We start from the raw sequence: 24,319 nt of genomic DNA, 5'->3' as shown, positions 1-24,319 counted from the left end.
GCGGTTCTTTTTAAAATCACGACTCCTCGAGCCCGTCGACGAGCTCTCGTAGGTGGACGCGGGTGGGGGACGAACGAGAGCGGGTCCTGTTTCGCGCGTCCGTGAATTTTCAACCCCATTGTGCCCGCTGCCCGTTGTTTAAATTGGCCCCGGTTGCTCTTTGATGTAAACTCGACGCTGGGAAACTGCGTTCCCTCCGCAATTGCATTCGCAGCCGCGTTGTTTCCGCGGATGTCGAGTTCTTTTCTCTCTCGCAGAGCCTCGTTTAAACGCGTGGCTTCCATTGATTTCGAAGACGTGCACCGTCTCGAGAGAGCAACATCGCGAATGGAAAGCAGTGTATCTTTTCTTTTAATAACGGATGCTGGGAAATTTTCCAGACAGAAGATAAACCGCTCGACTGGTCTCTCTCTCTGTATCAAGTTTGAAACTTCCCCGAAAACTGTAATTAACGTGCAGCCCCTTAACCAGCGCGGCGTAAATCAGAAATTACGCGATTAAAATCCCACTTCGGATGCTCGTAAAAATTGGAACGGGTTATCTCGAGGCCCCACACGAACACTGGCTCGCCCCGTCCGACGTTAATCGTCTGATCTACGGCTAAAATGTGTGGCTGGAGCCTCGAAACGCTCGCTACCACCCCTTGGACTCGAACTTTAAAGTCGAGAGAGAGAGAGAGAAACACCTTTAAAGCTGCTGAAAAATTGGAGTAACCGTGCTCAGCTATCGATAACGAGATTCAGCGAGGGAGCAACGAAAGGGAAATCACCCCGCGGAGAAGAGGATGGCGTGGAGGGTTGGAGGGCGCGAAGCAGCAGTTCGCCAGCTAAAACTACATCCCTTCGACGTCTAATGTATACAAGTTTCGCTTGGAAATCTCGTGATTTCCTACGGTGTTCAGCTGCCTTCACCCTACCCTCTCCCTCTCTCCCTCTCTCTCTCTCTCTCTCTCTCTCTCTCTCTCTCTTTATTCAGCAGAAATGGCGCCGTCGGAATTTAATGTTTAAAAGCCACGGCTGCCGGCGACTACGCCGCTACGGAAGTTTGATTTCAAATATTAAGACCTTAATATCACTCGCGTGCATTCGATGGCTGCGCGGGGCTCGCTTGATTAAGATCAACGAAGCTGAAATCCATTAGCTCGACCGGGCACACCGGCCCGCCCCTCTCGGTTTGGGGGTTGCTGCTTGCCGGAGGTAACAGCTTGCCGCGCCTCTCGAACTTCCACGGAAATCCCCGCGTTTCGCCTCTTTTTTCTTCGCGATCTTTGGGCCACGGAAGTGTGCACCTTGGTTTTTTCAAGTGATTCAATTTTTGAGATGAAAGACCGCGTTTGAATCGCGCGCTGAACCTTTCTGTAACACGGTGCTCCGCAGACGATGCTTTAGAAACGCGGTCTCACGTGTGGTTATTATTTTTCAACCCTCCTCGTACAATTTTCTCAGACGAAATGAAATTAAAGTTGTACAGAATGATATAAGAATTTGCACGGATTCCACTGGTCATTAATTACGAATCGTATCATCCGCCACAGCTTCCTTATCTCCCCAGATTCCTTATTCCGGACGCAATATCCAAATGGTCGAAACGTCGGCTCGATTAGAATCAAGGAAACCGTAATCCATTAGCGCGATCATCGCGCCGTCTGAGCGGCTCAAAGACACAGGGGAGCCCAGGGGTGGTTTCTGTCCATGCGTCGCGACGCACGCGGCACGCGTCTGCTCCTCCGAATTCCTACGGCTCTTCATCGTACACGCCTCGAAGAGCCCTCGAGATTGGACGAGGGCGAACGTGGTGCTCCCGTGCTGCTTCTCGTCGAGGAATTCCAGCCTCGATATCGTGATACGCGCCTTTCATCCCCCTCCATCGAACGAGCCACCCTCTCGCGCTTAAATGTCGTCCCTACTCGTTCCATTTTTTTGTTCGTTTTTTTTCTGAAGACGCTGCGGATTCTGAAATCGAACGTTCGATCGCTGGGACGCGTTTTCTTCTCTGATTCTTCTTTTGGGGTGGACCGTGAGGGTTCCTTTGATCTCCTGTTTTATTTTGTGAAAGATAATGGCGAAGTTTCACCCCAAGGGTGAAATCTTTGGATCTGCTTTGGATCAGAGGATTTTTGGGCGTTCGTGAATTTTCTTCTGCTCTTTGGGATCTTCTCACAGGGAATTTCCGTTTGGCAGCTCTCTTATTTTCGTATTTAATGAACAATAAGTATGCAGCGTGATTTATTTCGATGTTTAATTCCATCGTTCCGTGTTGGATCACGTTGTATTGCCGAATAGTCGCGTATGGCTGTAAATATAATTAAACGGAACGAAATCATGCGAATAATTAAATTCATATAACGCATTCGTTCGTGAATAATTAAAATTTAATATTAGAACGTGTTCGAGAATTTAGACCACGTTCTGATCATTTATTTTCATGCGTATCGCGGGGTTCGAATTTAATACCGATATTCGGTTTGATTTTTAATTAGCGTTGGCGAATCGAATTTCCGGTTTTATTTCTTTTTTCTCTGCGTTCCTTTCGATTGCGATTTCTGACAAATTCTATGAATTTTCTCCCCCTTTCTCGCTGGTTTCTTTAATTTTCTACTGCTACTACTATCCCCGTCTCTACTTTCCGAGCTTGTACGCGTTCTACCGATTCCTTTCACTTCTGAAGAGCCTCCATAAAGGAGCGTAATAACGTGACTATAAAAGGTAATGTTCCGCGTCATTCAACTGTGCAAAAATTCCATGCGCAAAAGGAACACTGGGTGTAACAAGTTAATAGCTTCCTCGAGCAATATCCGAGAAATTACGCGTCCTGCGTAGAAGAAATCCCGCGGGAAATGTCCGTAATAAAGGTATCATTCGACAGTGGCTAATAGCAAGCAACGAATCGTTTAAAACCGTGGAAAATTGTCACGTGGTGCGTGTTTGTATCCGCATAGAAGCTGAGATGCAGTTTGGTACACCCGCACGTGCAGAGATCAGAGCGTAAGCGCTGAAATACCGAGGTCTCGGTGGTCAAGTGGCTAGACTACGGGACCTCCACCACGGAGAGATCCCAGATCGAGTCTTGGGATGGGTTTTCTTCTTCCAATTTTCTCCAATTTCTCCAAGCTTTTCTGCGATTTTTAAATTCAAAATACGCGCGCACAGGTAATGGTAAATTAATAAAATCGAGAACGGGAACGGAAACAACAATTTTCCCTGTACACGTGTGTGGTAATTATAAAAGCAACGTTCGACGTTGTGAATTCGAAACACGTAAAATGGACGATGCCGTGGAAATGATAAAGTTTCGGGGAAATAATTATAGATGTATATACGAGGGGGTGGTCGTATACGTCGCAGTGGAATACACGAAAATCGTGTTAGGAACTCCCTGGGGGAAAAACATGTGGCTAGCTCTCGTGCTCTCTCTCTCTCTCTCTCTCTCTCAGTTGTCTCTCTGCGAATCCTGAGGATAAATAGAGAGACGAAGGGAACAGATAAAAGTTGGAATTCTGATATCCAAGGCATTATTAAAGGCAAACAACGCGAAATTATCATGCGTTATCAGGAATGGTTGGTAAAAGAGCGCCTCTGAGAGAGCAAACAGAAAAATACCCGATAAAAAAACGTAGTCGGAACTTCGTTAAAAACCGCCATCAAGCAAAATACACAGAAAACATTTTCAGTGGCACGAGAAAAAAAGAGGAAAAGAGAAACAAAAAAAAAAATAACGATAAAAACAACTGGCTGGCCGCCTCTCCCCAAACAGAAGCAGGAGAAACACATCAGCCGTCCACAAACTGTAGCCTCAACAACTATCGATTTCCATTCAGACGACAATAACCCACATTCCGGTTTCCACTCACGCCCCGACACTCGAGCGCATCGCGAAAAACACACGCGTTACGTAACACCGATGCGCATCGAGCGACGAATGCAATATTCAAACGAGTATATACCTCAAAACCACGTACCCATCGTATCTTCGCCTGCCACTGCCTCGATGGAGACCCAATTTTCCAAAATTCCCCGTAAACATTTCGAACGCCCACGCGCCATATCTGCTTACCGCATACCAATTACTATTTACACCCTTCTCATCCGATCCAATTAATTCGTAACTACCATACGCCTCGAATTTTCTTTTTTTTTAACTTGCAACGAAACGAGTTATTCTAAGAACGAAACACACTCTACTCGAATATAAACGTCCATCGATTTCCACAAATATTCCAAATCAGCCGCGAGTATTTTCATTTTTATCGACAGTGATCGATCGATCAGCGAAGACCCTCCACGGAAGTCGACGATGAAAGTCGAGACCCACTTAACCCAACACCCCCTGCAGCAAAAAAAGAAACTCGCGACAGAGTGAAACGAGTGTTTCGACGATGTTCACTTGACTCGATTTAAAGGGACGCCGCAACGCGCATTATCCTCGTAACTCGTTGAACGTCGGAACAGGTTGGTATCCGTAACGGAGGCGCGGAATAACCGCAGTTTACGAAGTTAGAGGCGTTATTTCATCGAATTCGCAGCGGCATCGAAATCTCGCTTATAGTCGGAACGCACGGCTCGCGTGCGTGCGATCGTTTACGGTTACCCGATAACCAGAACGGTGGAACAACCCCCTGAGGGGGGTTGTTTTCCATTCTCGACGGTCGGTTCGAGCTGGAAAATTAGTTCTCGTCCGATTTTTCGCGGCCTGGCTCGAAGTCGAACTCGTCGCGAGGGCGACGAATCCGTTAATCCGTTCTACCGAGTTCCCCCTTAATCTAATTAACGAGCCCAGCATTCGTGCGGTCCACGACGCGTCCTCTACGTGCGCGGCTGCGATCGTGTCGCCTCGAACGGTGATTAGGACCGTTAAGTTATTGGACCGTTTCGGGCCGTGTTCTTGGTTAAGGGATAATTTCGTAACCAAGTTTATTTCGTGGTAGGAAATTGGGTTCGCCAGGAAGATCTAATGGAACGTGATCTTGCGGATTTTACTGCAACAGCGCGTGGGGGTTGTGCGAAACGCGGCGCAGGGTAAAAGTGCCGCGTGCTGTTAGTTTTCCAGGCGAGAGTGGCTGCTGCGTGTACTCGTATTTTGCGGTGGCACGTTTTGTAATCAGCCACCACAGCTATTTTATTATATACGATCGCTGGAAAATGTTGCTCCACCACGGAAAGAAATATTGTAATAAAAGAGAAACGATCGATAAATCAGATGAAGTAAATGTTTCTCTACGACTTATCTGATGTTTATTTGTACGTTGTTTAAGAACGTATTATATTAACTTGGTTCTTCTCTGTTTAAGCACCGTGGTACTGACGTATCTTGAAATTCAATTTCCGTCAGAGCCATAGAGCACAAAGCGCAATGGTGGCCCTGTTAAAAGAGGGCATTGTTTATTCTTATTCCCTCCTCGTATAAGATTAAAGCCGCGGCGAAATTCTCTTTACCGTTCGCTTTCGATTCTCGTCGCCCTTTGCCGCGTCCACTCGCTCTCTCATACGTGTAACTCGATTCACCTTGCGCGAAAATAGCTGATCGCTTCGCGACTGCAGCTTTGAAACTGTGAATAATTCTAATTCGAACGTTTCTCCCTTCTCGTTCCGTAATTTGTCGCGATGGAGATACTTCTCGACCATACTCGTCACAGGATCCAGAACGAGATCGTACAGGAAGACGTAAAACATTTATAAAACCTGCAGATAACGTTTCAATTTCGACCAACGATTCCGCAAACCCGAAACGAAATGAAACGAAACCAAAGAATAACAAAATTGCGTTGGAGGCTTCGTTTCGCAGTGACACGGCTTCGAAAATCCGCGCGCCGCCATCGCGGTGGCAACAAAACCGCGCGCGGAACGCACAAATGTTCAGAGTCGTATTCCACTGGAACGAAGCCTCGAACGAAATTTTCTTATCCCACCGTTTCGTCTTATCTCAGCCCCCAAAATCGTTCGTCGAAATAAAAATCAACAGAACTCGCTCGCGTGGAGATCGCCAGGAGAAATATTTGCGCGGAAGACGAATCGCGGAGCGAAGCTGGGGTGCGTATGATGGGAAAGAAAATCCAGCGAGGCGATATTACGGAGCCAGTTGGATAGGACGCGAGAACGAAGGCGGATGCGGTGGTATCAGGCTCTCGATATTTATCAGCGTGCCGCGTTTTCATTCCCAATCCCGGGTGCGAGGCTCTCGAGGTTTCCTCGCGGTTATTGTGCCGCTGTTTACCGCGCGCCCAGCCATTTGTCACGCCATCTGGGCCCTCCATTCCGCGATAATGCCGACTGCGTCGTGTCGCGGCCGTTTCGGAACAGTTCCCGGAATATTTCGCGGCCGTAACAAGCGGCACGATTCTCCTCGATCCCTGTGGGAGACCAAGGTTCCCACGAGCAGACGGCTTCTTCTTCTTCTGCGACCCTCCAGCTTTTCTTCTCCTTCGATTCTGTCGCGCGCGAGGGATTTGTACTTTACTATTCGACGCCAGCTTTTCCTTCCGCTTCGACGCTTTGATTGTTGCCAGCGCGGTCCCCAGGGATTCTTTTGTCGAGCTGTTTTTTTTATTCCCTGCATTCTTGGTTTTTCTCGCGGAAAATTGAACTCGAGCAATTATTCAGATTTTATTAGTTCTTTTTATGTGCTTTTGAATCGTGATAATAATGCTGTTTGAAGTTTTCCAGTCGTGAAACTTCTCTGTCTGACTGAATTTAACTCTGATCTTATTTGCGTGACGTTTGTAAACCCGCAACATGTTACATGAATCTCGAAAGAAACTAAGAAGAAGCGACGAGCGAGCTAAATGCTGAAAGGGTGAGCTCGCGTGGTCCTTGTTATTTAATTTCTCGCTCCTCCGGGGATCCAGGAAGCCGAGTAACAACGAGATGCCAACGTCGAACGTTGCGAACCGTGGCAAAAGATGAGAAATGCGGGGGTTAAAAAACGTAGACTGTGGAGAGAGGATACGTGGAATAACAGAGGAGGTTTAGAAAGACCGGCGAGGAATAGAAAATGGATATCTCGTTCCATAATTGAGCGCTGGGAACGCAAGCTTTCTCGTAGACCTCTTCGAATCGTAAATTACATATTTGTTCCTCTCCTGTTCTCTCGTTTTTAATTTTACCGCGACGCGTTCGACGTGAAAAATACATTTTTTTTTTTTTTTCGAGCTACGATCACAGTCGATAGTTCGACCCGATTATTTCGCGTCGCAGAGCAATCGCGAGCGAAGCGAAATGAAATTAGGCGAATAATTGACCCGGGCGTTCGTTTCGATCGAATTAAAATTCAATTTCCAAACGAATTTGACAATTTTATCCGTCAGCCGGGTAATTTATTTACAACGTCGCGCGGCGATGAATTCAATACCGATATCCAGCTTGCTCGTCCGATCTCCCGATGTTACTTTATGCGGGTAATTTAATTATTGACGTTTCTGGCACCGAATTTCTCTGCGAGCCCCCGCGCCCGTAATCAAATAATCAACGAGTCAAATAATCAATGCCGGGATCAACGTTTACCAAATTACATTCACTCTCGGATTGCCTCTGTAGTTTGCAAATATTGTTTAAAATTTACTGCGATCGTCGTTGAATTAACCGCGCACTCGGAAACAATGGAGTTTTATCAGTGCGCGTCGAAATTCGTTCGAGAGCAAGAATGCAACGAATACCATAAAACTGTACTTTTCAATTAATCCTGACGATAGAATCGTTTTGGTAGAACAGTCTCGCAGAGCATCATGATTTACCAAGGATTATTAAAAACGAAGGGAAAAGTGTGCGTAGAGATTGTTAAATATTTTTTCTTAGCAGAATAAGTAGTTGTAAAGTGACTGCTAGTCTTCCATTAGCATAATATCAGCCGCGTAACAAATTTCTGAGTCAGCAGAACCGAGACATTTATCGTATACACTGAGTGCACAGTGTCGGAAGTACCGCCATGATAAAGGCGAAACACGGGACGTAGCACATTGTATCCGATACGAAATGTAGGTAGAAAAAAGTCGTTGTTTATATTCTCATCAGAAGTAGATTCAATGTGGACTCATTTCAAACTTAACTTAAACTATAGCTTAAATAATTGAAATTAAAAATCGCACGCATCCCTCGACGATCCAGCGGCGATAACTCAAATTTAACTTAACTTAAACTCTAGCTTAACTAACTATACAATTTACAATCCACTTGAAAGTTTCAAAGTCCTGAAAAGGACTTGGAAAATTTCGATTGCACTGCAAATAACTTAAATCTACGCACGTAGTCCTTAGCTTGATATCGTTTTCGAGAGGGCAATCTCTGGAAAACGTTACCAAGGGCCCAGGTCCACCAACGGGGAGGTGACTACGCAGGGACCCATCCCTATTTCCCTAGTCCCATCCACCCTCCATTACATTCGTGTGTTCTTGGTACAGAAGGTACCAAGGACTGACTCTACTTGTAAATCTCAAAGAACCGGAATCCATAATACATTCTCTTTACATAGATTTTAGAGATTGCAGTATGGAATTTACGATGGGGATATTAGGAAAGGGATACGAAGGGAAATTACATACATATACAATATATAAAAATATATAACTAAGAAATATAGAAATATAATGTAATTAAAATCCCTCGGCGCTCCAGCGGCGCTCCAACGGCGATCCATCGGCGATCCAACGGCGATCCAACGGCGAGAACCTAAACTTAACTTAACTTAAACTCTAGCTTAACTAACTATACGATTTACAATCTAGTACAAAGTTCGCAATTAACTCAACGTTAGAACTACCGGCACTAAAAGTATTTTAATTTCGTACGAATAGAAAATAGAATCATAGTTATACGAAGAAGTAAAAATACTCAAAAGAGAAAGCAAAGAATAGAAGAAAAAAGTGAAAGGAAACTTTTAATTGATGAAAAATCATAGAAAATTCTAAAAATTAATGTATGAACTTAGTAAGAATCTATGTTGGAAATGACAATCAACTTAAATGCTTTGGTAGTTCTAGCATCGAATTTACATCAGTACTTAACTCTACGTGCGTAGTCCTTAGCATGATATCGTTTTCGAGAGCGCAATCTCTCGAAAACGTTACCAAGGAGCCAGGTCCACCCCGTGGAGGTGACTACGCAGGGACCCACCCCTATTTCCCTAGTCCCATCCACCCTCCATTACATTCAGGTGTTCTCGGTACAGAAGGTACCGAGGACTGACTCTACTTTCTAAATTTCAAACAACCGGGATCCATAATACATTCTCTTAACATAGATTTTAGAGATTGCAGTATGGACTTTACGAAAGGGGTGACGAGGAATGCCACTGTCTTACCCAAAGTGAAAATTTCTAAAATGACTCTACGAACACTTTCGAATAATTAAAGTGTTTCGCAAAAGGGTCTACGATACGATATACTAAACTCTATAATTCTATTGTAAGATAAATTGATAGGAATCTTAGTAAAAATGGAAACAAAATTAAGTTAAACTAAAGTTAAGCAAAGAAATAGACTAAATAAAATTCGCGACGCGACCGGAACGAACAAGTACCAACAAACCTGCGTCACATTCTCGCGAGAGCATTCTACCCGATGGTTCGACACCTGTCACTAGGCGAACCATACCCGACGCGAATCGCGAGCAACTTATGCCACGTCTTACGTTGAAACAATCGAAACCACGCTCTCCCCAATGGTGAATGCGGGTACCATCGAGAATTCAGCGAGGCTTAGCAGTAGGACGCATTGCCCACCGACGAGAACGAACTCCGTAGACCGCCCCAAACCGTCTTACAGCAGGTCCGAAGACCCCAGCGGCACGGGGTAGGAGCTACTCGGAACGAACCGCGATGAGCGCGTCCAATGTGCTAAGCCTATACCCAAGTCGAGTACCCAACGGGCGTACCAATCGACAAGGGCTGCGAAAACTCAATGGGCTCCGAAAACCACATCAGTTTGATTGAGTCTCGTCTGTTTCACTGCGTGGCGATGGAAGACGGAATCTCGAACGAAGAATGAAAAAAGAAAAGTGAAAAACTACGTGAAACGATTCCACGTAGGAGAAAATTAGAATGCTCAAGGGAGTGTGTAACGCATTTTCATTAGTACAGACTAAACGCGAACCGAATTACGAGAGAACGATTGTGTTCTATATTAATGAACGGACGGTATAGGGTGATAGAAATGGTTGTTTCTCACTTTGGTTAGGGAAATGTATTCCTTTACAATTTTATTACATAGGTGAATAGAGGAAGGAGAATAGGGAAATTACATAAAATATACAATAATAATTAAAACTAAGAAACGCACGCATCCCTCGGCGAAAACGCAATACTTAACTTAACTTAAGCTCTAGCTTAACCAACTATACAATTTACAATCTAATACAAAGTTCGCAATTAACTCAACGTTAGAACTACCCGCAATAAAAGTATTTTAATTTCATGCGAATAAAGTAGAGTGGTAATTTGAGCGAAAAAGTAAAAATACTCGAAAAGGAGAGTAAAGAATTGAAAATAAAAAGTGAGAAGAAAATTTAAGACAATCAAGAAACACAAAAAGAATAACTAAGAAAATATAAGACAATCAACTTATATGCTTTGGTAGTTCTAGCGTCGAATTTACATCAATACTTAACTCTACGTGCGTAGTCCTTAGCATGATATCGTTTTCGAGAGCGCAATCTCTCGAAAACGTTACCAAGGGCCCAGGTCCACCCCGTGGAGGTGACTACGCAGGGACCCACCCCTATTTCCCTAGTCCCATCCACCCTCCATTACATTCAGGTGTTCTCGGTACAGAAGGTACCGAGGACTGACTCTACTTCTAACTTTCAAACAACCGAAATCCATAATACATTCTCTTTACATAGATTTTAGAGATTGCAGTATGGATGTTTGCGAAAGGGATGATTAGAAATGCCATTATCTTACCCAAAATGAAATCTTTAAAGTGACTCTACTGACACTTTAGAAAAATTCAAGTGTCTTACGGTACGATTATTAAGATAATAACTCTTATTAAGAATTAAAATAAAATTAAGTTAAATGAAAGTTAAGAGAATAAACTAATATCAATTAAGAATTGAGATAAAATTCGCGACGCGATCAAAACGAACAAGTACCAATAAACCTGTGTCACATTCTCGCGAGAGCATTCTACCCGATGGTTCAACGTTAGTCACAGATGAACCATACCCGACGCGAATCGCGAACAATTTATGCCACGTCTTACGTCGAAACAGTTGATACCACGCTCTCCCCAATGGTGAATGCGGCTACCATCAAGAATTCAGCGAGGCTTAGCAGTAGGACGCATTGCCCATCGACGAGAACGAACTCCGTAGACCGCCCCAAGTCGTCTTACAGCAGGTCCGAAGACCCCAGCGGCACGGGGTAGGAGCTACTCGGAACGAACCGCGATGAGCGCGTCCAATGTGCTAAGCCTATACCCAAGTCGAGTACCCAACGGGCGTACCAATCGACAAGGGCTGCGAAAACTCAATGGGCTCCGAAAACCACATCAGTTTGATTGAGCATCGACTATCTCGCTGCGTGGCACTAGAAGACGAAATCACGAGACAAAAGGAAAACGAACTGCGTGAAGCGGTTTCACGCAGTAGAAAATAAGAATGCTCAAGGGAGTACGTAACGCATTTTCATCGGTACAGACTAAACGCGAACCGATTCATGAGAGAATGAGAGGTAACGGATGGTAAAAGTGGCTGTTGCTCGTTTTGGATAAGAAAATGTGTTTCTTTACAATTTTATTACATAGATGAATTTGGGAAGGAGAATAGGGGAATTACAGATAATATACAGAAATTATTAGAATTAAGAAACGCACGCATCCAGCGGCGATCCAGCGGCGATCCAGCGGCGTTCCATCGGCGTTCCATCGGCGATCCATCGGCGAAAACGCAATACTTAACTTAGCTTAAACTCTAGCTTAACTAACTATATAATTTACAATCTAGTACAAAGTTCGCAATTGACTCAACATTAGAATTACCCGCAGTAAAATATTTTAATTTCATGCAAACAGAATAGAATGATAGTTATAGGAAGAAGTAAAAATACTCGAAAGAGAAAGCAAAGAGTAAAAGTTAATGAAAATAAAAAGTTAAAAGAAAATTTTAATTGATGCAAAATTATAGAAAAATGTAAAAATGAATGTATGAAATCTCTATAAGACGTTAGTAAGAATCCTTAAGTTGGAAATGAAAATCAGTTTAAATGCTTTGGTAGTTCTAGTATTGAGTCTACAACTGTACTTAAATCTACGCGCGTAGTCCTTAGCTTGATACCGTTTTCGAGAGCGCAATCTCTCGAAAACGTTACCAAGGGCCCAGGCCCACCCCGTGGAGGTGACTACGCAGGGACCCAACACTCCATTTCAGAATAATTAAATCATTCACTTGTTCACTCACCAATCGTCAGTCAAAAAGTCGCTGTCGTCACTGTCCACCATCGTCCACAATCGTCCACAATCGTCCACCATGGCCCACTATGGTCCACAATCATCCAGCAGTATCCACTTCATCATTGACCACTACCATCCACTATGGTCCACTACCGTCCACCATGGTCCACTGTCATCCACAATCATCCACTAGTGGCCACCACCCTTGGGTCGCCCACCACTGTCCACTGTGGTCCACTGTCGTCCACAATCATCCACTAGTGGCCGCCACTCTTTGGTCCTCCACCACTGTCCACCCTGGTCCACCATCGTCCACAATCATCCACCAGTGTCCACCACCCTCGACTTGACCACAGCTAGCCACCAGGAGCGACCATTCTCATTTTCACCCTGACCCTCTCGCCTCGGCGGTCAGCCAGCCAAAAGGCCCTCGACAGTCTCGCGCTGCTTTTATACTCTCATTTCCACTACCGCTTACCCCCACTCTCCAATGGTCGCGATTGGTCAAAATCAATTTTCCTTCTATAACAGCTCCTAATTCATTAATTTTTACATTTTTCTTGTAAATTTATGCTCTTTGCAACTTATTGCAATGGGATACATAATTTTTTGTACATTTTTTACAAATTTAACTTAAATTTATACCGTTATAAGGCAATTTTCTATGGATTATCGATTGTTTTACTGAAAATTGTATCGTTTGATTCGATACTCGTGAAACGATTTATGCGAGGGTGGAAAAATTGTTTATCGAAATGCGAGGGAACGAAAAATTCTGATTTTGCGAGCGTTGCTCGAAAAAAAAAACGAAGCAATCGCGCGGCAATTAAAGTCGAATCACACTCGATTAAAAGCGAGCTGAGCAATCCCAGTTACAATTAGTCGAAGCAGCTCTGCGGAGTCTATTTCGCGGGTACCACCGGCTCCCGCGGGACGGCAGCCACGGCCCAGCGGCGGGGGTGGAAAATATGTGCGTGCGTGGGAAGCCGGGGGGGCTGAAAAACGCGGCGGTTCTCTCATTGCATATTCAACGGGAGTGCACACGTTGGTACACACGCGTGTACCTGACGCTGCGAACGTAGAAAAAGGGACGCTCCTACGGCTGATGTACGAGCTGGAAAATAGGTGGCCGGCTGGGGGGTGGGGTTGGCCGCCGGAAGTGTGATTAAATGCTTACACGTGGAATAAAGCGGCGCTCGCGATGCCTTTTGTCGGCGGATCCTGTCGCGTGTTTTTCTTTCCCATTTTTTTCGTCGCCCTCCTTTGTGTCCCTCCTTCTCCTTCGCCGTCGTCTTTTTTCCGAACGCTTTCGTTTTTCATCCGCCCGCGGTCGTCGTCGTCGCTGTGGCCCCGTTTTCGCGCCGATGAATTATTCAATTTTTAATTCGCGGACCCGTCCGCCCTCGGAACTTCCGATGTTTGTCCCGATGGAATTTTTCCGCGCGACAGGCCTCCTCCACTTTTTATTGCCGTTCACGTCTTGTTTTTACCTCTCGTGTGTCGCTTCGAGGATTTGCTTTTCGCGAACACCGATGGTCCCTTATCTTGGTTTTATTTGAAGCTTGTTTGCAGCTCGCGAGATTGATTTATTAACGTGTCTGATTAAGTGAGAACTTTGGAGATTATTTCTTGGAGCGCGAGAAGTCGTCTGGCTCGAAAAATCACGACGACAATTAAATACGCGGACGCAACACCCTGTATAGGTAACGTCAAGGCGAGGCACAAAGAACGGGAAACAAAAGAGGCAGGAAACGTTCCGAAATAGCACTCGTACCTATCTCAAGCCCCAACAGCGTGCAACCATCAACACAGACGCCCAACCCCTTCATCCCTCTACACGTAGCCGAGGCGTCGGCCCTTTATATCGTTCGATAAATACTTCAGCAGGCACGTGCGCGTCCTTCGAAGCGATGCTCAGCTGTACGCGTGCGGGGGTGTCCGAAAGAGCAGCGGACGTGTCGAGGAGGGTTGGGAAAAAAGTGGACGGGGTTCGTCGAACGTTCTCCACGACCATTGGGGGTTGCGACGACCAATTAATGCGATTTACTTTATTTCACGCTGACATTCGAAATTAATTTCACGCACAGTTTCATTTATTAGCGTCATTTTTGCTGCGCATCTCTTTCTTTGGAAATTCTCACGCGAAGTGACAGCTACGCGAAACAAAAGGCCCTCGAGCGACAAATCACGCGATGCGATCTACGATCTATTTTTAATCGCGAGAGAAATTTAATTAACTCGTCTAGAACTCCGTCCCAAAATGAAATTCCTCTGCCCCTCGGTTCGCCACCCCCGCGGAGCCGTTCGAGCGTTCCAAATAACGAGCGAGCGTGTACGCTCGTCGTAGACAAAAACGGTCGGGCGTTTTCGATTAATTAAATCGGTCCGGTCGAAAAATCCATCGCCACGGGGGTGGGCCGCGTTTCCCCTCGTTCGACGGGCGTCGAGCGTGCTGGTACGAGGGACGGGGTGGTACACGGGGGGCGAACCGTGCGAAATCGGTATAAAACTCGCTAATTCGTACGGGGGTGGCGGCGCGCGCTCGCAACGGTGCCGTTAAGCGGCGCTTTTTCGCGCGCGTCACCCACGATGCATCACTGGCGTCTCCGTTTCGGCTCGTACATCAGCCAAGACAGCGGGCGAATTCAACGCGGGGGTGAATGCCGCGATAAACAAAAATAAGAACGACACGCCTGGACCACCGTGTCCGCTTAATTTTACTGCCACCAATTTATTACCGCGGCTCTCTCGCGCGAGCTCTCTTTTCCACCCTACTTTCTCCCGTTGCCTGCGTGCTGTTTCTCCCGTCTCTTTTTTCCACGCTGCTTTTTTTCTCTTACAGGGTAAACCGTATCGTTCGCGCGGAAGAAGCGAGATTTTGATTAACCTCTCGATACGAGCGATTAATGGATTTCACATGTGTTTCTAGTAATTTTAGTTGAACGAAAGGGTGGTTCTTTCTGGACTCTATAACATGGATTAATATCGCGCAACGATATCCATGAATAATCCACGATATTATTTATCGTATAACACAGTTGAGCTGTGTTTAATAAAATTATTATAGAATCCGTAACATTATCGGTAATTATAGTATCGTGTATAATTCGAGATTAGAAATGGGGGAGCAGAGTAAAGTAGATTATTATTCAAATAGTGGTGAATAATATAGAGGGGTGAGAATAATACCGAATTTGTGGAGCACGAACAACTGTGAAACGAATCGAACGTTTTTGGTAAATGAAAATGGTTAAAGAATATCTGCTGCGGTTACTTTGATGCATCAGTGGGTGTATTACTCTGTACTCCAGCCCCTGGTATCATTCAGTATCGCTCGAGCCTCAAGATCAAGGAATAGAGACGCAATCCCCCTTTTCTCGAGTCGATCCTCCAGTCAAAGGAAATTCCACCCTCGCCAGGGCCGACTGGAAGTTGAAAAAAAATACGGACTATTGCGCGAGCCGACCACGGACAAACAGAAGAACCAAGCGTGGACATCAAACACAGAAGGGGCAAGAAGAAGAGGGACCAGAAGTAATCCAACGAAAGGAACGCCCTCGAACAGAATTTTTTCTTTCTTGCGAGACCACCCCTGAACTTGGAATTCGTAGCACGTTGCTTCGCTAATTGTGACTCCGTCGTCGGCTTTGTCTCGCTCATATTTCTCCGTGGAATGAGAATTTTTACTCGTACGGAGCTGCTTCTCGCCCAGCCATTTTTCTCGCGTTCGCCATTTTTTTGTTTCCAGTGCTTGGAGACGTTCTGCGCTCGTCTCCGCGTCTGGTCCAAGCCTCGCGAGGCGCGCTGCGAAATTGGGGATATTTCCGCACCGTGGCGAACGCTCGCGAAATTAAAATGGCCGCGCGTTTCGTCTCTGCTTAGCTACCCTTTTGCTCAGCGAGAAGGTCTGCTCTCGCGATGGAAACGCGTACACAGTGGAGATTTACAACAAGGGACGCGTCGCGAAGGTACACGCGCGCAATGTCCAGGGGGTTTCCACCACCCCATGTGTTTTTTGTTTCGCTCGTCCTGGTGCGCTGCGAGCGTTTCAGAAAATGGACTCGCGATGGTGCTGCGATGAAGTACGAGGAAGGCTGGCTGTAACTGGTTAGTTGACCCTTTTCTGCAGGCCCTGGGTGCAGTCTACGAGACTCCTGCGGTTGATTCGTACAGAAGTATAGAATATTTCTGACGATTCCGCTCTATTTCGTGGATACTGAAGACGAAGCGAGGAGAAGAAAGGAGGGATGGACGTTTGGTCCAAAGCTTTCTAGTGGAGTCAATGAGAGATAGCTATTCAGTAGATCTGTGCATTATGGGTCAGTTAGACGTACAATAAACTGGATTCACGAGCTTGTACAAGTACTACAATTTCACAAAGTGACTGAATCGATTCGTGTGCCTATATATATATATATATATATATATAGTATTGTATCATTAAAAGACAGTCGATAACTCCGCATCAAAGTTTACAGAATTACCTGGACACCCGGAGTCCACGTTGACCCAATAAAGAATCGAAGCGTCGAATCGGAAATCCCAATAATTCCATCGTTCGAACGCGCAGAAATACGATTCTTCGAACCCCCTCCCCTCTCCTCTGTACACAAAGTACTCGCAAATCACCGTAACATCCCGCTCTAATTATGCAGTAATTAACAGTAACACTATCGTAATCACGGAAACCCCGGTATCCGGTTACGCAAAAGCAAACGGAGCGTATCATCGAATTACCACCGGTCCCGTTAACAACAAACTCCGCCGAATGCAACAGTATCCGCCACCCCATTTGCATACGGGACGCCTCGCGACATTCCTCCGGCCGGAAGCCCGCTTTGGATGGAACCGGAAGCGGTGTACAGTCGAGGAGAACCACCTCGAGGGCTCACCCTCTCGCGCGAGATTAATAAAATTAGGCGCGCGGATAAACCAGCGGCGGGTTCCGCGGGGACCCCGGCTGGATAACGAGCTTCCGGTTTCGGGTGGCGAACGCGATACACTCAGCGGGGCTAACGAGGGACCAGGAGGCCGCGATACGATCGTTCGAGGAAGAAAGATACCTCGCGGTGAATTCGTAATTGTGCCCCCATTCAATCTGACAGCGGCGAGGTAATTAAGGCCGCGTTTCTTGCGCCCGGACGCGCGGTTCCAAATGGCGTCGCTGGTATCCAGTTGCTCGTGCATCGCGTTCGACTGTCCCTCGACGAAATTGTCGATCCAGGATGGCGATGAATGTCGAGAGCTCGCATGTACAGATAGATCACTCGGAAACTAAGAGTGGCAATGTAAAATTTCTACCCAAACTGATTTAACTGATATATGAACCACTGTTCTCAGACGGAAGAAGATTAAATACACTAGCGTCGTCGCAGGGTGTACACAATTTCCACGGAGAATTAATTGATCGATCAGTGAGGTTGGACTCCCGTGGAAGTTAGGCGCACTTTGAATAACACAGTGAGGGCGGTTACCAAAAGAAGGGTGAACGCTGAAAAGCGGCATTAAACTGATTTCTATCAGCGCTTGTAGCCGAAGCAATTTCCGGCGGGAGCTCCCTTCGGAGGAATGCTGGTCGGGCTTCTTAGGCTTCCACGATGGCTGTTGCGCCCCCCCCCCCCCCCTCCATCCGCCCTTAGTAATTTTCGCGTTCCCGGCAAATTTCGTTTACTCGTCTCGTTATCGTCCCGTTTAAGCTTTCGTTTTCGCCCCCGTTTGATACCTAGAGCCAATAATAACCGTTTCCCTTAACAGAATGGAATCCCGCGTTTCCTGCCGCCCGCGCGTCGTCCGCGCGGTGGGCGGCGAACGCAAAAATCCGGCCAGCAGCTCGTTACCGTCCTTAATTGGCAGCACGCCGTACTGAGTCCCCGATAATTCTCTCTGTTGCAGATCCGTGGATCGTCGCTGGTGAATTTCGACCGCTCGCTGCGTCGCTCGACACTGGGTGAGTTTCATTTATGGATCTACTTGGAGGGTTGCGCGGCTCGATCGTAAGATTTCGACTGGTGCGATCGGAGAAGAGAAAAGTGGTGGAATCGACTGAAATTTTTATTCGTCGCTTAAACAAGCGGGGAGTGAAAAATCAGCTCGAAAGTGGTTTTCATTTGGTTTGTCCGGGGTTAGATTGAGCGAGGTTTACCGAGTACCACTTGAAACGCTCCCTTTATCAGTTTCCCGCGATTTCGCGCTGTTCCATTTTGTTTTCCCTTTTTTTTTCTGTTCAATGCCACGCACACCGCGAGAAATGAAATAAAATATATAGACGAAAATCCGAGTAATCCTATCACGGCGTTGAAAACGAGGATACAACGCGCGTAACAAAGTTTAATCTTGGACGAAACAAGGACACTGCGTCAAAACTCACCCCTCTGTAACTGGGGTCTCGTATCTAGCGATTTATCGAGTTCGAAATTCCCTGGAAACATTTATTCCTAGTGGCGGATAAAGGAACCGGTCGCACGTAGACCGTGCTCGATCATCAAGTACGTGGAAATAAAAAAATGTAGAAGAAACTCGCAGCTTCGCTCTCGCAAATCACTGAAATTTCAATGACAGCAGCAAAGGCAGGGGGTGTATTCGCGGTGAGACGAAGAAAATCCACGGCGACGATTCAAAGGGTTTTTATACTTGGTGGCCAGGGATAACTCCGCGAAACAAAGCCTGGAACCGACTGGCTGCTGATAAAAGCCTCCACCCTATCCTCGTAGCCCGTGCTACGTCGAGGATCGATAGTTTCGAGGCTCGATAATTTCTGCTCGGCCATGGGGCGAGAAGCTTTTTATATCGAGACGATCGATCGCCGTTACGAGCGTGTCTTTCGACGCACCTGAAGTTATCCGCGATTCGATGGATGTTTCGAGGGTTGCCTTTGCTACTATTTTGGTTCCTCTCGACGAATGGCTGCTGGAACAGGTTGGGTTAGGGGTTGCGTTTGGGGTGCGCGAATCTCTTTACAAAGAACTACGCTTAGTTACGCTAACTTACTTTTTTCTACGCCCTGCTATTTTACAGTTCCAGTTGAACCATTTCCAATCGCGCCCTTGTTATTAAATAAAACGCGGGGAAAATAAGATAGCGAGGGTGAAAATTACAGATGCATTAATTTCAGTGGAGCGTGGAAAATGGCGAGCGATTAAAATTCTCGTTAGAATCCCGCAGACAGCCGTTCCGTTCGTTCCGGTTTCAGCGTCAAAGCCGCCGCCCCGTCTCCTCGCACCCCTTCGCCTCTTCCTGTTTCCTTTACGACATCCACTCGCGCGTTCCTTCTTTCATCGCTGATCCGGCGGATTCCCTGGTAATTCGAAGCCAAATTGCCGCGCTGCTGGCACGCAAAGAAACAAATTGCAACCGGTCGAAGAATCCCCTTCCGCGCCGCCATCATCCCCCTCGTGCTGCGCGAATTCCGCTGGTTAACCCCCGCTCGCGTTACCGCTCCAACGTCTTTGAGGCCGCCGGGTCAAAAGGCGGCTGCTTCTACGTTCGCCTAGCCGTTCGACTATTATTTATTCCTGTCGCCTACGGTGCTTCTTTTAAATTATAGCGCCGGACGGGTACGAGTTTCGTGACTTTACGCCAAGTCGAAGAACCTGCTCTCGTTACGCTATACCTTGGGTAGTACTTTACTGCCATCGTCCTTTTATAACGCGACAGTCGAGGAACCAGGTCTGGATGATAGACGCTGCGCTGTTGCGAGGATTCTCGTGTGACACGGCTCCTGTGGAGGATGAGTTGGTGATATTCTTCGAGTTAGGCGTGTCTGAGTCAACCTTCTCTACGCTACGCGTTGTAGCATCCATCTGTGGCGCTTTTTCAAATTTTAATTTGTCATAAATCTAGTTTTCGAATTTCAATTTATTTGTTCTTTTATTTGTTCGCGTGGAGTTTCGAGAGTTCGATGTTAGGATTGCAAAAATGGGAAATTGTTCTCAAACGACGAAAGGGTTGAGGAAGTTAGTTTCGATGCGACAAGGATCATATTCACCATGATACAGGTTCGTTATGTTTGTGCGAGTGGTTCATAGGTCTTGCAGCAACGTGCTGCGCTTTTCGAACTCTTTTACAATTTCAGCATCAAAGCGCTGAACCGGTGCTTCAGAAATTTCCTGCAGCCCCTCGCGAACCGATTTATTCGCGGCGATACCGCAGCCGCTCTTCAACGTCGAGGAATAAATAAGAGTAGCGGCTTTTTGCGTCCACGCCGCGTGCATCGCGTGTCTACCTTTCCCCGTTTTTATCGTGGAAGTTAAAAACGGTTTACGCGCGATACTTCCGTCCCCCGGAGTGTTCGCCATTCAACGACTTTAGAGGGCGGAACACCAGCGCCGGCGTTTCTCCGATAGGCACTGGAACAAGAGTGGAACGCGCTGTTTGCTTCCACGGAGAGCTCGAGTAGTTATTACAACGAACTTACACCGCGTACACACGTTGGTACACGCGTACTAGCTGCCTCAACGATTCTCTGCGCGAAACTAACGTAAACGCGAGACCAACCACCGCGAGAAAACGAGGAAGCATTATTAATTGTATCAAAAGGTGTCTTGAAGTTCCTTCGTTAATACGTAGAGCATTAATCAATGCAGTAATCTCTTTCAAAGTACTTCGAATACCAGCAGAGAAGTATCCAAGAGTCCTCGAGGCGTGACGCAGCTCGTAAAAGGGGTGCAGGAGGAACAATTTACAGAAACGCGTGACAAACACAGGGTGCAGGGCGCAGGTTGGCCGACATAGCCGTAGAAAGGTGAAATCGATCGAGTTCCGGAGGTTATTTCGTTATTTCCGTTTGACGGGCTTTCGAAGTGGACCGGCAGGAAGTTTATGGGATTACTTTTTGAATGGCGCCTGTGCGTCAGCCGCGGGGGTGAGAACGGCCCGGTCTGACTACTGGACGCGCGAGATTATTTCATTTCGCGCTGCTGCGGACCACTCCGCCGTTTAAATCCCTCGCGATGTTACCCTGGATCGTTTCGCATTTCGTTTATAATTTTCCGTCCCTTCTCGCGATCTTGCACGGGCCAAAACTTCGATCCAGATCGTCTCGAGCGAGATGATGTCTCTGTTTTATCGTATTCTTCATCGTTCGTGTCAATTTTTACAAATCTAAGATATACAGTGAGAAATATTGGTTACATTGGTGTTTAATTAATTCTAAAATCACTGATGGAATCTAGATACATGTTCGTGTGGTTAAAATGATTTTCGAAAAAGCGAGAGATAGAGTTGAAGTCGTGCGAGTCGTGCAGCTGTTTAATATTCCATTTGTATTTTGACGATCGCATCGTACGGTTGAAAGCAGAGGGGTGCATCGAGAGTGGAGAACGGGACAGACGATCGAATATTTTCGCGACGGGTAACTGCGTCTCCCGTATCGTTCGGACTCCATTCGACGTCCATTCTTATGTTAATTTATCGCCAGGCAACTAATACGCGGCATAATGGAACACGGATTTATTGCCAGCAATTTATCACGGTGAAAAGGGAGAAATTATCGGAGGAATCGCGCGCAGCAGGGGCGAATTCCGAATTTTCGACCGGGGACGGCGGATTTTCACGGGCGCGGACGAAAAACGAACGACGGGAACGCGATGGGAATTGTTACGAGGATAATCGAAATTTTCCAACCCGGCGAATGAAATTTTTATTCACCCTCGGAAAGATAACATTCCGTTTAATCGATTGCAGAGTGTCTCACTCTTTCCATCGAGGGCTAACAATTAATATCACGTTAAATAAAAAAAACGATCATTGCAATTTATATATAAAATGAAAAGAGTTAATAAAAGACTGAAGAAACCAAGAGACGCGAGATAAGTAACTAAGGGATTGCAGACTGTCTCACACTTTCCATCGAGGGCTAACAATTAATATCACGTTAACTAAAAAAACGATCGTTGCAATTAATATATAAAATGAAAAGAATTAATAAAAGACTGAAGAAACCAAGAGATGTGAGATAAGTTAATTGCGAAATGGACGCGGAGAACAAGAAGAGAGATCAACGGAGCAGAGTTCGAGGAGTTTCGAAAATGGCGGAGATAAAAGGGGACGCTGGATGGAAAGGCGAAGGCGAAGGTGGGGACGCGAAACCGGGGACATTCTGTGAAGTCAAGAGAGAGGCGATTCGTGGAATCCCGGGAAACGCCGTGGAATTTAAAAGGCGAAGAACCGCGGGACCGGAAGGGGTTAGCGCGGAGAAAAAAGTGAAGTAGCTGGTGGTAATAAGTAAGAAAAAGGAAAACGGTGGGATCGATGAAGCCGTGGAACACTTTGTAAAGTCGAGTGCGCGGCGGTTTCGAGGCTCTTAGCCGGGCGCAATAAGCGTTTCAAAAGCTGCCGGGAATTTGAGAAATCGGGGAACGCTGAGAAATAGAGAGGCGATTAATGAAGACAGAAGCGCGAAGTTGCGAGGACAGAGGCGCTAGGTTATTAAAAAAGTTCGTGGAACCTCGTCTTCCTGAAACCTTGGCAAAATCTCTTCCTGCTACGTACAAAAATACGAGAAACAGTCTACGAGGCTACAAATTCGAATAGAAACTTGGAAAATCCCGGGGAACCTTTTCTCGCGATTAAAAGGAAGTTGTCTCGAGTGAAGAAATACTTTCGCACGAATGCGAAAAATGTACCAAGTGCAAGTAAAGGTGAAACGTAGTCCTCGCGAGTAGCGATTGAAGAACAGCTGGTTGCGTGTAAAAACGACGAAACTCAGAGGAGAGTTTCGAAGGAACGCGGAATGCTTGAACATCGACGCGATAAAAATTAGCCAGCAATTAACACGTGGAACGAGGGGGGGGGGGGGGGGGGGGGGGGGGACGTTAAAACGTTGGGCAAACAGCGGTCAGCTCGCGAGACTCTCGCCGCTCGTTTAAGTAGTCGAGGCGAGCGAAAGCGGCGGCCGCACGGAAATCCACGGGGGCGATAACGTATTAGGGGGCTAATCGGCCGCGTAACGATCTACGAAATCACGGATATTTATAGCGGCGCTGATTCTGATGCAAATGAAGAAACCGTCCCAGCCAGTGGGGCCCGTCGTCGTGATAAAGTCGTTTGTCCCGTTTACCGGCTCGCCGTTCCACTTGAAATTATCTAGCACGCTCTTCCTGCGCCCGATAAGCCCACGTACGGAGAAAGAGAGATGGCCGCTCGACGTTTTATTAGCGGGATCTCGCAGCGATGGTATGCCTCGAAGAGGATACGGAACCACCGCCGCGGACGATTCTGCTTTTAGCTCGCGAATCGTTCAGAAACGAGGATACCTCTTGGCCAGAGTTCGCCTGGAATTTTCCGAGTATGTACGATTAAACGCTTTCAGGGAGGAACGATCCTCTCGTCGACTGTGTTTTGTTAGAATTAATACGGATTTCGATTCTGTTAATCTGTATCTGAAGACGGTACAACGATTCTAAAGAGAGTTGTCTTTTAATCGCATTATTATAAAAACAAATTAGAGATACACGGATCTGCGTTGAAATAAAATTCAACGAGACTGATTTCTATAAACCTGGACGTATCTAAAATTTGCATAATCATCAGCACTCTACAAATTCCTACGAGCAGACGGAACGCATCTCGGTTCATTAATCGCGAACCACCGCGAGAACACGCGGGGGTGGTCGCTCTTCATCCCCCAACTAAAAACGCGACGGCGCCGCGCGAATTCATTTGAATCGCGAACGAGTTACCCGGCTACCAATCACGGCTCGTAGCCGATTGATAATCAGCGTTTACTCGCGATAGCTATCTCCCGCTGCAAATATTGTTTTCCTCGCTCGCGTCTGGCGTTTATCAGCGTAACGTTTATTTATTCGTTCCCCTTTTTTTCTCTCTCTCTCTCGTCTCGCTCCACCCTCGAGCGACGAGGCGACGCTGGATAATTGCGCGGAATCGCGTAATCCGTTTAAGGGTCGCAATTTTACCCCGTCGAATTCGCGTTCCCTGATTGCGACC

The 24,319-nt window shown here is 46.5% G+C and overlaps 1 protein-coding gene across 1 annotated transcript in view; it reads left to right on the top strand.

Moving 5' to 3' along the window:
- Positions 1 to 24,319, top strand: part of LOC143425714 (uncharacterized) — an 84,849-nt gene that overhangs the window by 13,588 nt on the left and 46,942 nt on the right. The window contains exon 3 of the mRNA XM_076898716.1: positions 18,269 to 18,323. Coding sequence (XP_076754831.1) covers positions 18,269 to 18,323 — 55 coding nt within the window. The remainder of the gene's footprint in view (positions 1 to 18,268; positions 18,324 to 24,319) is intronic.

Source organism: Xylocopa sonorina, chromosome 7, assembly GCF_050948175.1.
Source record: "Xylocopa sonorina isolate GNS202 chromosome 7, iyXylSono1_principal, whole genome shotgun sequence".
NCBI classification, from domain to species: Eukaryota; Metazoa; Arthropoda; class Insecta; order Hymenoptera; family Apidae; genus Xylocopa; species Xylocopa sonorina.
This window is presented reverse-complemented; position numbering and strand designations above follow the sequence as displayed.